Raw genomic sequence first — 15,414 nt, 5'->3', positions numbered from 1 at the left:
TAGGGGTGCAAGCACCCAAGGCATTTTGGGCTGCACTCACATAATTGCAGCTTTGGTGGGAGCAGGTCTGAGCAGTGAAGTGTGTTGTTTAGGGCAGATTGGGTGACAAAGGGCGTACCTGGTGGCCTTTGGTGTGTGTGTGTGCGTGTGTGCGCGTGCGCAAGAGACAGATTTGAAAGGATTTACTGGTGCAGACCTCATGACGAGAAAAAACAACACTCACAGGGCATAGGTTAAGTCTGCGTATGATGTGACAGCCAAAACGGCTTATTATATTCTTTGGTAGTATGAAACGGGTTTCGGTGGGCCCTGAATAGTGATAAGTCCATCAAGGTTAATATTCATTCATTAGGCACTCAGAAAGACAGGTGGAAATTAGCAGTAAATGGATGAAAAATACTTTTCTTTCTTATGGAAGGATGTATTCCTTGATGACGAATCCCTGCATGAAAAGACAGCTGTCCAAATGCAGGATGATCCTCTAAGTGAATTCTCTGCAAGTATTCATTTGCGTGCTGATGGAAAGCTTAAAATCACAAAAGAGGATTTTAGCCTTTTGAAGATGCCAAATTGCATGTAGTGAAGTAACTTCACCTTTCTGAGTCCATCCCTATGAATGCCAGAAAATGCTTTTAATTAGCAAAAAAATCATTTCTCTCTAAGGGAAAGGCACATTTTTGTTGGGAAACTGTCTCTTTATAATGCAATATCTCTTGAGCTAACCGTGGTAATTGGCCATTCCAAGAACTAGTATTAAATATTCATATGATTAGTTAATTGATTGATTAGTGCAGGTGTATATGAGGGCACAGGTCGGACAGTTAATTGGTCCTCAGCTCCAGAGATAATTGCCATGTGTGAAATCAGTCTATCCGCCAGAAAACCTTTCATCACTCATGATCTTTTATTCTTCCTGCGAATATTGCTTTTGTGCCATGAAGAGGGGAATTTATGTCACAGATTTGCATTCACCGATCACCTCACCCACTTTAAGACATTGAACATGATTTAATATTTACTTAAAAGACGATTAATGTTTGAAGGCATTTAAAAAAATCACTAACATTATTTTTTACGGATGGAAAGCAGTGGATTGGCAATAACCGTAACTGACTTTAAACCTCCTTAAATGTATAGTTAGACCTTTAGTGTGATACAAAACACACCCACACACACAATGATCAGAAGAACATCTGACTCGTCAGGTTAATCTTAGGGAAAGCTATTTTCTTCAGTATATCATAATAGTCAAAAAAAGAGGTTTCTGCAAAGTTTCCCACCCCAGCTTCAGGTACCTGGACAACCGTTTTACCTACTGGTCCTGTTAACCGGTTTGTGACCTTTACTTGCAGATTGACGTCTTGGACCAGTTAGACCACCCACTTTCACTATGTTGGGAAGCAATTGTTTCCTGTATTCCTTTTTCTTTTTTTTTTAATCCACCTGTTTGGTATGAATTCCTTTATCAGAAGAAAAGGATTTATTCATTTGCACCGGTTAATGATGTGCGGGTTAAGTTCAGTAGGGTTGTAAGTACTCCCACTTTCTCCTTTTTGGTTTGTTAAACTGAAAAGATTTCATCTTGATGTGATTGCTGCACAATTCATGCCGCCTATTATTCTGCTCACAGAAGCTGAATTTCAGATAAGAGCCTGACAAATTTCACATATAACCTTAATCTTATCATCCTTTGTACGGTGCCGCCTCCCTCCCCTCCTTTCTTCCTCCCTGTTCTTCATTTCTCTCTCTTGCAGAGATTAGGCGATAGTGAACAGCTATTGTTTTGGCGGGGCGCTTTGAGTGTGCTGTTTAAAGGCTGATGCAGCTCACCTGCTCGGAAGGAGATGCTTATTTCATCCATTTTAAAGGCTAAAATGTTACACATCATGAATTCAATTCTCTCTCTGCCTTTTTCTTCCGCCTCTGAAGGCGAGGATTAAAGGCGAGTTGTCAGCTCGCACCATCTTAAGACAACCCTTCGCTCAGCTCAGCTCAGACGGTATCTACAATCTCCCAGCTTTTAATTTAGCATTAGGCTCAGTAAGCAAAATCACAAGCAGGTTCAATTAAATGGAAACCCGCTGCTGTGGGTCTGCATGAATCAACCACCTCCGGGTGGACGAAGGCCAATCGCGATCGTTAAAAAGGATTGGTGAAACAAGTGTGATCTGGGAAATAATTGCCATTGACTTTTTTTAGGAGTAGTGAGAGCAACATTTCTCTGTTGAGAAAGTTTCTTTTTGCATTTGAAAGCTGTGACTTTTGCAGCCAAGAATTCACTTCGAAAAGAGAAATCATTAGCGGAATCAAAGCGATTTTCCAGATTGTACTTGGTATTGTGAGCTCTAGGATTAACTAGCATGGTGTCTTATAATCTTTCACATAAAGTTTTTCATATCGGGTGATATAAAAACTTGAATGCCTAAATAGCTCTCGGTTTAGTTGTAAACTTTTTATTCCCGGCTAATTTCAAGGCCTTGAATGCCAACACGTTTTTTTGAAAAATGCTCTCCCTCATTACCGGGCTCCCTGGTTTTAAAGTTCACTGAATTTAATTCGAGTTTTATAGGATAATATGAGGTAAAAAGCCCCTTTTTAAAGGAGAACCATTTTTCCGAGTCTCTCTTAGGGAAGCTCCTCTCTCTCCAAAGTGCAGTCTCGCTGTCTCTGGTGGCAGACTAATCGCAGCTTCTAGTGGGCTTATTTGGGTTTAATGTGGCATAATGAGGTTCGGTAATTGGGTTTAGGCCAAGTTGTAAAACCGGTTCAGAGGAGACGGAGATGTGAAGACCACGTAAATGGATGGCTGAAGGCTCACACCAGTGGCTACTCAGAGACTTCTCAAAGCGCGTACCGTGCAAGTTCAAGCGCATTCCAGCTATCCTCATATCCAAACGCTTTCGGTAACTTTAAGTCAGCCCGGAACATACATTAAGGAAACACTCATACAAGTGCTGATTGGTCTTTGGAGAAATGCCGGCACGTTAATGCCGTCTTTTGTATCATTTCATCACTCACCTCCCGCCTTCCCGGTTTTCCACGGCCCCTTCCTCGAAAATATCATATCAAGTATCATATATTATTTAAGAACAGTTAATGAACGTATTAAAAAATGTGGCATCCCCTCAGCAATTTGGAGCCAATTATTAAAATTTGTTAGAAGGTATGACTAATTAAAGAGGATATTTAAATGGGATTGAATTTTAATGCATTTTTTCCCCCTACTGCCTTATTACCTTTGTGGCAGGGTTAAGATGAGAGGGTGTTGAGATTAGATATTCTCACACTAATTAAGACCACAGATCCCCTGGGAAGAGAATAAGGGCCGGCTTGTTCTCTCCCTCCACACCCCCCCCCCCCCCCACACAACCCCCCCCCCAGTCTCCTTTCGCTCTCTGACTCTCCCCCGTCGCGCCGGACTACCGCGGCCCGAAGGAGAGACACAGCTGGGACGAGGATGAACCCAGGATGGGATGCCACGTCCTTCCTACACGTCCTCTCACCTGCTCCTCTTGTCTCCCGTCCGTTGCTCCACATGGGGCCCTCGAAATGACACATTAACCTTTAAGGGTTGTCAGGCCGTGCGAGAGGAGAGATTCTCACATTAGGATTAACTCTGTTCCTTTAATTAAACACGGGGACGTGCGGATGAGCGGGACCCTGCGATGCCTCGGAATAGAGGAGCAATGGATTTTCAGAGAGGGTGATTAGGGACAATTCAGCGATTCCGGATTCTGGGATCGCGATGGCATTACTGTCACAACTGCCCGTCAGTCCATGTAGGTCATCAGTAACTTGATAATGATCGTGTCAATCAGTTATGAGGCAGCCATAGAAAAAGGCAAATGTGGCCAGTACGCCGAGCCGTCGTCAGCGACCGTTAAGATGTAGTTGCTGGGTTCCCACTCATTGTTTCCCAAGATTTAGGAATCAGGAAACATTTATTTGCCAAAATTTAGCATTTTAGCAAATTTAGCATTTTATTTTAATTCTTTGTAGAAAGCACCTGGCACTCTGGGCTTTTTTTGTTCTTTGTCGGGACGGCGGAGAACGTACAGGAGGAAAGGCCAGGCCTCACTTTTGTTGTTTACAAGGCGAAAGGGAGTTGGTGTCTGAATGACACAATCAGGATTTGGTAGAACCTTAAAATGTTCCAACAAGCTCAGTAAATGTTTAAAAATATGCACATGAGCCCTAAATAGGAGTGAACCCAATGCCGATCTTGAAGTAATGCCATTTTCTAGAGCTGGCGATGGTGGGTGGGTTGGTATGTTGTCTTTCCTTCTTTTTCTTTTCTTGAGAAGTGAGCTTGTATTTGAGGAGCGAGGCACCGCTGAGTATTCTTACAAAGCTCGCCAGCCTTCCTTCCCCTCCTTCTTTTCTCTTCCGTGCCTGTGACTCACTTCCATGCACCATTTCTAGGGGAAGGGGAGTGAAAAAGGCAAATAAACAAGATCTCTTTTCCAGAGTTTACATTCTCAAAGGGAAGAAGATGAAGCAGGGGCGAGAGGGGGCGTGGGGGGTCTGCGGCCAGCAATTGAAAACTGTTGCCCTTACCCGGAGAGATCTGTGTACACTATTTGCAAAGTCAAACAAATAGATCCAGGCTGCAGGTTTACGTGTGTGTGTTTGTGAGTCTGCCCGTAAACCTCCCTGCCTGTCATCTTCAATCGCTGTTCCCCGCTCATGATCAGACTTCTCTCTCTCTCTCTCTCTCTCTCTCTCTCTCTCTCTGTCCATACGTGTGTCTGTGTGAAATTGTGTTTGTGTATCTATGTGTGTCTGTGTGTCTCCCTCATGTGGGTGCCAGGCCTGGATCCGGAGAAGCACTTAGGAAAACCTCTGGCTGACATGGAGCCCTATCTGAAACAGGTCACAAGCTTTTCTGCACTACTTTCATGTATTTCTATATATACGCACGCCATTTGCTCGCAGTGATGTTACGTGCTGTGCATGTTCAAAACCTCTTGAAGTAGTTACTACAGGGGTAAATGTTTTATCATTTTTAAAGTCTTTGTCTTTCTGTGGTTATGATGAGAAAACATCCACACTCGTCACACTCAGTCATATTCTGGTACAGGCTGTGTTTTACCACAATGGCGTCAAGAAGTAACACACATTTGGACTTGAAGATACCTGTGTTAATGTAAAAACGTTATTACCTCATATTACGTGGTATTTCAAGTCTATAAATACTTTGTTCAAAGTGAATACTCTATGAATACTTTGTTCAAAGAAAAAACATTTGAATCAGGTGCTTTACTTTCACTGAGCAGCTCTCCCAGAAGTACGGAGTTCATATTTGTGGAGAAGGAGGTGAATATGAAACTTTCACCCTTGATTGCCCTCTCTTCAAAAAGAAAATGGTAATGTAAGTAAGGCAATATGCATCAACCACAATTTGTCTGTCTACACAAAGCATATTTCAGGTTTTGTTTCTGCCGACACTACTCTAAAGTTTCCTTTGTGTCTAGTGATGCAGCAGAGACAGTGATCCACTCAGCAGATGCCTTCGCCCCTGTTGGCTACTTAAACTTCACCGAGATACACACCGAGAACAAGGATGCCGTGAGTCACATCTCTGGAAATCCATGAGCATAACAAGTTTTGCAAATAAGATCCATGCGGCTCGATGCTGTATCAATGATTACGCCACAGAAGTTTGCGTCACCTTGGGCTTGATTACTTCAAAACGACTACGAGGGCAAAACAAACACAAGAGCTTTTGGTGTCTGATAACTTTGTCGGGCAGAAGAGAAACACAACACAGCACTGCAGGGCAGGGTTCGCATCACCCTCCAGAGGGCCTCTCTCTTTCGCGCACTCTTGCTCTCGGTGTCTCCCTTCATCCCTCGCTCTCTCTCCTCTAGCCCCTCGTGGCCTACTTTGACGTCTGCAATATTCACTGCAGCCGGAAACTAGGCCCAGCTTAATAAACATGTCCGCTCACATTAAGGCGCTTTGCATTCAGGTAGCTGGCTAAGCGAACACAGGCGGGGGGTTCTGGGGCGGGGGGGGGGGCAGGGGGCTGTAGGAACTGGCTTTTAGTATATTAGAAGGGGCCGCGCGGATGAGATGGGTGACAGTACACTTTCCATGCAAGAACGGGCGGGTTTGTAATATTCCTTAAATTATTGTCAGAAACTCTGTGATGGAGACATTGACCTCAGTTAATTAGTCTGGGTATTGCTGTCTGATTTAATAAGACACCAAACCAGTCTCCCTGGCGACAGGAAGTGCTGCATGCATGCCACTGCATTTGTTGCAGCGGTGTTCTAGAGCGGTCACCCTGAGGGATGCTGCTCGCCCCCCCCCCCGTGGCTCTACATTACTCCGGGGGTCGGACATGCGACCGCGCTCGTGCGTTTCTTTGCACATTGCACGGTGATTTTTACGTCTGACTTTGTGTGCAGGAGAGCGCGCGTCCGTGTGCGTCTGTAGCGCTGCAGTGTGCGTGTTTGGGGGCTGGGACTGTTATGGACAGAAAACATACCCCCATCCCACAACCTCCGTGACCCTGCAGCCTCCCTCCCTACAGCCATGTCTTTTTTCACTCTCGACGCCGCCGCTTCCACCCCCACCCCCATCGCACAAACACACACACACACGCGCGCACACGCTCACACGCTCCCACAGGCCCCTGTGGCCCCCCCTAGGTTGCTGGGGGAAGAGCAGGGCGATCCAGGGCTTGCGAGGGGAGGGAAAGGAAGGGGGGGGTAGGCAACCAGGGGAGAACCTGCCCTGATTCAGCCTTCTGAAGCTCTTCTCGTCAGGGTGACAGATCTGCGGTGACACGAGCACTAGAGGAAACTGCACCGGGCTCAGGGGAGGGGGGGGCGGGGGGGGTTGGACCACCATCATTTGCCCTGCGTTAATGCTAGTCAAGCTATTTTTCATGCTGGCCAGGAGAGAGGGGCTGAAGTATAATTAATTTGATTATCATATGGCCTAATGCAGTTGACAGCAGATAAGGGGGGTGAATGAGTGTTTGGCAGGGTGAGGGGGGGTGGGGAGGGGCAGTGGGGCGGGCCGTGAGGAAATATGTATTCAAATGTGTAAGCCCCAGCAGGATTTGGCAGGTGATATGTATGCCTTTAGAGAAGAATGGTAATGATTTGTTATTTAAAGAAGTAGCAGGGAAAGTACAAGTAAAGAGAAAGACGAGACTGGTGAAATCCAAAAACATGGCTCACCGATCGAGTCGTGAGTTTTGACTGACAGGCAGCCTGATTGAATCTACAGTATCAGAAAACACCACTGCCTATTCGCCTGAGCCACGAATATGTTAGCGTGTTGTTTCATATTCATTCACCTTGAAGTTATATGTGTCTAGGCCCTTGTCATGAAAGACTGACACACACACTCACACACACACAAAGCCTGCTTGGTGGGGTATTTGAAAAGGTTTGCTAATTATACAGCGTTTTGTCTGTCTTTGCAAAAGGCTCAACGCACTTTGGTGGGCGTTTGGCCTGATGTATTCCCTGTGGTGCTTTATTGCAGGATGCGGTGGCGAGAGCTTTGCCCCACGGTAGTTGTCCTTGCCAGAATGCCATTGACAAGATGACTGAGGAGGTGGAATATGCTGATCAAGCTCAAGACAACCGGCAACAATTTACATCAAATTGTGACCTTAGTTGTCAGCAGGGCCACGGTGAGATTCGTTTTTGGTGAGACATGCACGTGCTGACGTGCATGTTTGAGTGTGTGTTTATATGTGTGCGTGTTTGTCAAATTGATGTCAGTGTGTGGTGTTTGCGCTCCGAATATGTGTCATGCGGCCAGCATCATGATGCAAATACTAGCATCATGATGACAAGAGTCATTTATGAGTATTTGTGACAATCTCTGAATTACATTACATTACATGTTACATTACATGTTATTTAGTGGACGCTCTTATCCAAAGCGACTTACATTACATGTTTAACCCATGGCTTTTTTAATTAATTAATGCATCCTTAGACACGAACCAACTATGCAACTTTCATACAGCATATGCCCTTAGTATAAAATGAAGAAAAAAATGTATTTTGTAATCTCTAGGACTCTTTAGCAGGTAGTGTAGTCCTTTTTGAACTGCGCAATATATATATATATATATATATATATATATATATGAAAAATAAATGTGACCTCCTCTCTTCTCTTCCTGCAGATCTCCCTCCATCCTGCTCAGCACGAAGCTCCAAAGGCTATCAGTGGATCTCTGGCATCAACGGCCTTCGGTGCAAAGATCTCGGGATCCAGGGACAAACAGCGGCAGCTTTCAGACGGCTGCAAAGTGAGTGAAAGTGTGAGGGAGAGAACAAACGACTTGACGAACACGGTGTACCAACGTTGTGGACATGGGTGTGAATACCTCTACACAAAATTACCTTTTACCCCCCTTAAATCACAGAAGAAACACCAAGAGTCATGTTTTCAATCAAATAATAATTATTATCAACAGAAGATGATACAGAATTCCTTTGTCCAGGGGTGATTTAAGCAGCTCGCTAAAACATATTCCACGAGGTTGACTGTACTACCTGGGCACCAGAAATCCTCAGGAGAGAAACATCTTTTGGGAAAGATTCTTTGTCCCTTAGATGTCTTCATTTCTCCTTATCCGGGACATAAGAGGAGGAGCAGCTTGAGAAGTCATTACTTATTCAAAAGTGCTTGTCAACCCAGCAGGCAAAACCCAGTGTGTCGGGACCATCACAAGATGTGGATCTCGAGTTGGCTTCCAAACACTGACAAGCATTTAAACTTTCCCAAAATATTTTAAAACACACTCACAAACACTGCAGTCATGTCAGGTGGGTTATCGTTTTTTGCCCTGCGGAAGTTTATAAGTGCACGCTCTTACGCTGTATCTGATTTCTTTTTTTTCTTCTTCTCTTTTTGAAGGAGAAAGAGGAGTAAAAGATGAAAAGCATATTTAATGTTTATCGTGGTGCTCGGCTCAACAGCCTTCACAGTGCAGAGACAATATTAAACAAGTTAATATTTAATGAACAACCTCTTTGTATGAGGGCGAAGTAGACTGAGACGCTGGTGTTGGCAAAGGAAAAACAAACTTAAAGCGCTTTCAAATTGTGGGGTGAACCGCTTTGCTCTGAGCCCTTGTGCCTGTGTTGCATCCAAAGCACACGATATACACACACACACACACTGCGTTAGACCGCTCTTTATAGAAGGGGACAAACGGCACTATCACCTTCGATGGAATTAAATGTCAGGAAGAAACAAATGCTCCACCTCTTAACTTTGTTAGAATTGTTAGAACTAAAATAAGCTTATAGAGGTAAACCAAAAATATTCCCAAACAACAAATTGCATGGAACTGTTGACCCGTTACAAATAAGCCTATACTTGCAGCACCTACCTTTGGTCAGACGCTTACCATTTTCCTTATTTATGCATGGTCATTTTTATATTGCTTTTTGAGTACACTGCTATATACCACTTATATGTGCAACACAATGTCCTTTACCAAGTACGCACTAGTTAGCTTTCCCAAGATGGAAGTAAGTTTGTTGAAGGTCAGGTTATCTTGTTGGCTGTGTCCAGGTGAGCTGGACAGCAGAGGCTGGACAATGAAGGACATCATCCTTGTTCATCTGTATGTGAGGTCCATGGAAGACTTTGTTCCTCTCAACATTGTGTATAAGAAACACTTTGGCATGAACCCTCCAGCCAGGTGAAGATGCTAACACCCACCTCACCCCACTCTGCTGAGGACTTTTTACATTCCCTCTCACGCAGCTTCATTCTCAGCTCAATCGAACTATTGTTGTGGGTATCTCTGTTGCAATGGAAGGGTCTGCGTTCAGGCTCCTCTACCTGCCGTGCAGCTGCTGCAGATGGACTGCCTGCTCCACGACTGGACTGAGCCCCTGCAGGAAGGCTGCTTCCACCAGCGGGAAGCCCTGCACGTCCAGAGCCTTTCCCACTGGGCCCCAGCCAACATCGGGCCCTACAGTCAAGCCCTCAGGGTAAGGCTCTCAGGTCCACAAGAGGGGGGGGGGCTGACAGTTTATTTGACTAATTACAAACGTAACACTTAATTGATTAATCAATTATTCCAGTAAAGATTTACGCATTACCGCCTTGTCCAATGGTGTGTTATTTAGGTCCATCCAGTTATCTACACATTTACTAATTCATTTTAATTTTTCATTAATTTCAACCCCCCTCGTTTTTCACATAACCTCTTTAGCTACTAATTTTAATTGATAGTGAAACTAAATGCCTTGATCCAAAAACAAATATTGTGTTCTTTTGAGTCATTGTCAGCAATTCGAAGAACAATTCATACTTTGGATGAGGATCAATGCAGAACTACCAGGGATTACGAATCTCACTGGTGGTTCTTATGAATCTTTGTTGTGCTCGACTCTTACAAAGCAAACACATTGTCTCGGATTACGTGCAGGACCCCGTGTTTGTCTCTGTTTACGTACAGCTGCATGCGTGCAGATGCATGTGATCGTTGTTATGTGTGATAGTTTGTTCCCATTACTACTTTTATGTATACTTGTAAATATGTATCCCTATTATAGTGGGCCGTGTGTATCCAACTTTGTGCTTGTTTGTAAAACTTTGAATACAACTTCTTTCATATTGTTTCAAACCCAGGAAGAATGGCCAATTCAAAGGCAGAGCAGAGGAAGTGTGGGCCGTGGTTGCACGGTTGGCTTGGTGTTTTGTTTATCCAGTGTGTATTATATGGGATTACACTTGTCAAGGTACTGTCAACAAGGATAGTGTCCATCTCCTCCGCACTGTCCTTGATCCTGCAGCCAAATCCGTCCATGAGTGAGAACATGTGTGGATTAGCTATTCATTGAGAGCTCGACGGCATATCTCACCGGTGTGTCACTGAAGATCCTCGGTTTGGATTCCTGAGCTGTAACCGACAGAATCGGGTTTGCTTTTAACTTTTATTTCCTCAATGGAGTCTCATTGAGACATGAAATTGAAGTCAGCTGTAGGCATGTGCTGTTTCCTCTGGAAAACAGCCGGATATCTCATACCTCCTAATGTTCATTCACATCCAAAGCAATTTGAGAAAACAATGAGAGGAGTTTGCTCGCTCAGAGCTGAGCACAAAGCTGCACGCGACCCCTGCGACGCCTCACAGAGAGCCCGCTCCGCTTCCACGCTACAACGACATAATTTGATCAAAAATGTATTAACAACTCTTTGGTACAGCTCGAGATTTTTACATATTGATACAATTACCCCCTTGCTGTGAGCAAGCATGCTGCGCCAGCCGTCCTTTCACCAGGATGTTGACTCCGTCGTGATGACAATTTCCCCTGGTGACTGTTGCTGTGTGACGCCATGGCGACAGGCCTCCTGCAATAACCGAGACAGAGAAGCTGATGTCTGGGACCGAACAACCTGGAGCCCTCCGTATTTCACTTTGTCTGGAAAATAATTAGTAATTAAAAAAGGGGCTCTGGCTCTACACTGCGGTTGAAATTAAGGGCGGGGGGGGTTGAATTTGAAATGATTAAAGGATGAGTTTGTGATCTTAATTATGTCCAGAGAAAGTAATCAGTCGTGTGCAGCAGAAGTGTTTTTGTGATGAGAACTTTGAAGGGGAAGTGACTTAATGGAGGATAAAATGAATAAATAAACAATTGTAGATATTTGGTCGTTTTGACAATACCCAGTTCCAATAGGACCAATTCATTGTTTTTGGACAAGTGTCCAGTGGTTTGAGAGACAGCCCGTGGCTGCAGACACAGCATGCACTCCGGTTGTGATTACAGTAGCTTTCCACATGGAAAGGATGAGTGTGGTGAAGGTGGCGGTGAACGGCATCAGGGATTGGCATGTGATGGACGCTGGACCTTTAGACGCCATCCATCCATTCATCCATCTGCTCGGCTTGTCAAATCTCTCAGCTTCTCAGGCTGACTCACTGTCAACTTGGGCTGACAGATTCAGATCTGACTTGATTTAAAGAATTAGTTAACCTTTGTGATGTCGACGCTGCGGGCCTCTTGGTGTAGGGTATGTTAATGTATGATATAACGGTAGCTTAGGTAAAAGCCGCAGGCTATAGAGACAAGAACAGTGATTTAATGCATGCTTTGTTTTTGCACCGTTCCATATTGTTCCTTTCCTGATTGACTCGTGTTCAGAGGTGGTATTCACCGTGTTCTTGCAGTATATCGTTTGTGAGGGCAGCAGTATCAAAGCTCTTTATGCCGCTGCTTTATGTTTGCCTGTCTTATTTCTTAAAGATCTAATGCATAATTGGCTTTAATTTGTTTAGACCCAATTTGCATAATTTAATTAAGATACAAGACATCTCACCGTTTTAATACATCCATCAAAAAAACAAAAGATGCTCTCTTCCATCTAGGATATTTCTGCAAAATATCAAATCGATTTCTCTCGTTATAACAAAAAACAAGTAATGGTTTGCTTTTAAAATAAATTTAAACCATCTTTAAAAGGACCTTTCTGTTGCATTAAGACAATTACAGGAACAAATGATGGATTTCCTTTGCCAGTAATCTTCAACATTTTTACACAGAAATCCATTCGTACTAACAGACAATTACACATATGAGTCGCCAGATGGGAAAAGAAATGGACCGATAATTTGGTAAAATAAGACCGGAGTCTCAAACTGCAGAACCTTTTCCACCACTATTTTAGATTAATTCTCTCTGTTCCATCACATTCCCTTTGGAGCCACATTCACACAGGCAAACACAAAAGCCAAACCAGGTCTGAATAGGAGGACTATCGGTTGAATGGCTGTTAAACATCTCCTCTTTCCTGTTAAGGTAAGTGGCTCACCCCTGGGATATTTGCTAGGAAATTATACTCACTGATCAGATTCTGCGCGGTGGGCTTTGGGAGCCGACTGCTCTAGCCTCAGGTTGCTGGTGAACACTAACCCCTTGCCTCATTCCCATAATTGTGAGTGACAGTCAATAATGTGGAAGAGCGTCTCGCACATGCCTGCGATAGGATTTGCATTGGATTTTGAAAATTGTCAAAGTGGACTGTGAGACATCAGGAGGGAAGTGAATCTGACGCCGCCAATTAACGTCAAAGGGAGGCGTGTACTCTGGCGGCGGGGTAGAATTTGAATAATCTGCTTTAAAGAGACTTAATGTCTAAAAACAATGAGCTGAACTTTGCCTGACTCTCTTGATGATCGGTTCAGAGGTCAGACTGAGTCATATTGAGGTCTGGCCACCCATGTAGAAGCAGACTAAAAGAAGAGCATAAGTAGAAGTATCTTCTGCTTGTTTGACGTTGCTTATGTCCTTGAAGGATATATCATAAAGAGGGTGTTTTGAATTATTTTAAAGACTTATTCAGGTATCCGACAGGGCAGAGTCTGACGTATGTGCAAATGAAGTATGTGCAAAATCTGCCAAGTAAGCTGAACGTGCTGAACTGGTTACGTCGTATGGATCCAAGACTGCTGCTTGACATGGGTAGTTTATCTATATCTGTGTTTAAAGAAAGTTATAGTGATTTCTATTTACAAAAAATACATTTTATTAAGAGAACAACACGTTTGTAAAGATGGTTTATGCTGACCAATCAAAGGTCTTGCAGATAAATTTGAGCCAGTGTGGTGAGTGAGAATGCAATATTTTTTGTGATGAATAGCAGAAATTAGGCTAAGTGCTCTAGTTTTATGGTTTGTTGTTCTCAGTCAGAATGTTTCACTGCTGTAAAACAGTCAACATGCACATTTCAGGAGCCCCCACCTCCCCGAACTTCCTTTGCATTTGGAGACGGCCTCTTTCTCAATTACCACCAAAGAGTAATTAGCCAAAAAACTGTGTTCGTGTGTGTGTGCGCGAGCGTGTGTGCTCGTGCATCTGCGTTCGGGGAGGTATTCACGCAGCACGAACAGATTAATTAGGACGTTTAACTTCATTTCTAATTCAACAAAATTAATCCCATAAAATATGAGAGATCTCGGAGGAGGTGCCTGTCAGCGTCTGACGCCTCTCCACTGTTTGCCATGATCTATTAAAACCTTGCTTTTATCTCACCTCTCCCCTGACATACTTTATGGATTTTTTCATAAACACGGTCCATACTTCATAAATGTCTCAATTTTCTAGTCTATTAACATTACTTCAAAGGCACTTGATAAAAGGGGAGGGCATGCGTGAAATAATGCACCAATAATACGAAGCGCTGGAGGGAAGAACAGCAGGACGGCTCGCTAGCGTGCACATTCAGACAATGCCAGTGATGTTATCAACTTTAATAAAGAACAAATGATCACTTCCAACCAGGGAGGAGGAGAGATGAGGCCGGGAGGAAGGGGTGGGACCAGGAGGGGAGGGGGGAACAGTTGTCTCGTAATTGAGTCGATGAAAAATGAGGTCTTGAAGGCTCAGCGAGTTTGAGCAGTCGTGAGATTGAAAGCTTCTCAAAACTACGGTCTTCAGCGCCTGTAGTTACTTCCTCCTGGTTGCAGTGGTGGATGTTAACACAGATTTGTTTTTCCTTTTCATTTCACGGAAGGCACAAGCAGAATAGGCTCGTTGTCTCTTTTCCTGAATGCCTGAATTGTGAGTTTGAAGCTTTTGTCTGGGGAGAGTCGGCGAGGGTTTTTTTCTGACAGACAGCCGGGTTTCACCTCGCAGCCTTTCCCCAGCGAGCATCGATTCAGTTCCTGTCTGCGTGCATCACCTGAGTCTGTCTCCGTAGGCTTCACTCATCCTACCCAAACACTGGGGTCAACTGTCTTCATTTGAACTGGACACACACAAAACACACTGATCAAACCCAGTAAGACCTTCCTGCAGTCGCTGGCTGGCTGTGTGCCCCGAGGCCAGATCTCACACACACACACACACACCTGTGAGCTCTTTGTGGAAGGCCCGAGCTGTATCACAAGGTGTCCCTCTGACCGACGTGACATGTACATACAGCATCCAATCTGCTTTGATTGACGAGCAAATAGAAAAGGCAGACAAACCAAATGGGCAAATCGGGAAAACGCACTCCTCCTAAATATTTGTTGGTCAATGTTTGGTCGTGTGGTCGCATGCAGAACAGGCTCTTCTACGCCCCTTCACTAACGTAGCCTCCCATCCTAGCATGTATATCGGCGTGGAGACTACGGCCTGTAAATGTGTACACATATATGTGAAAGGTCATATCCGACTATGTTTTTTTTTTTTGTTTTTTTATCCGATAAGGGGGGCAGCTTTAAGGGAAGCGGTTGTCTGCAGAGGAGGTAATTATGTTCCTCACAATGCTATCCAACGTGCCGCTCGCCCCTACCCCCCCCAACCCCCGCTGTGACCGCGTAGAGGGTGACCCCTGCCGTAGCGGCGGTCATTTTCCCGAGCCAGTGCGTTCTTCAATAGATCATCCGGCCCCGCTTCTGCTGCTGGCGCCGCTGCACCACGTGGGGACAGG

General features: G+C 44.4%; 1 protein-coding gene across 4 annotated transcripts in view; it reads left to right on the top strand.

The window, feature by feature from the left end:
* dph6 (diphthamine biosynthesis 6) overlaps nt 1-15,414 on the top strand; it is a 51,588-nt gene that overhangs the window by 15,818 nt on the left and 20,356 nt on the right. For all 4 annotated transcript variants that reach the window (XM_078089580.1, XM_078089579.1, XM_078089583.1 and 1 more), the window contains exons 6-12: nt 4,811-4,872; nt 5,277-5,371; nt 5,475-5,568; nt 7,504-7,654; nt 8,159-8,284; nt 9,559-9,688; nt 9,809-9,983. In XM_078089580.1, coding sequence (XP_077945706.1) covers nt 4,811-4,872; nt 5,277-5,371; nt 5,475-5,568; nt 7,504-7,654; nt 8,159-8,284; nt 9,559-9,688; nt 9,809-9,983 — 833 coding nt within the window. The remainder of the gene's footprint in view (nt 1-4,810; nt 4,873-5,276; nt 5,372-5,474; nt 5,569-7,503; nt 7,655-8,158; nt 8,285-9,558; nt 9,689-9,808; nt 9,984-15,414) is intronic.

This window comes from Gasterosteus aculeatus, chromosome 15, assembly GCF_964276395.1.
Source record: "Gasterosteus aculeatus chromosome 15, fGasAcu3.hap1.1, whole genome shotgun sequence".
Lineage (NCBI taxonomy): Eukaryota > Metazoa > Chordata > Actinopteri > Perciformes > Gasterosteidae > Gasterosteus > Gasterosteus aculeatus.
Note: the sequence above shows the minus strand (reverse complement) of the source record. Positions and strands in the feature narration are given on the sequence as shown.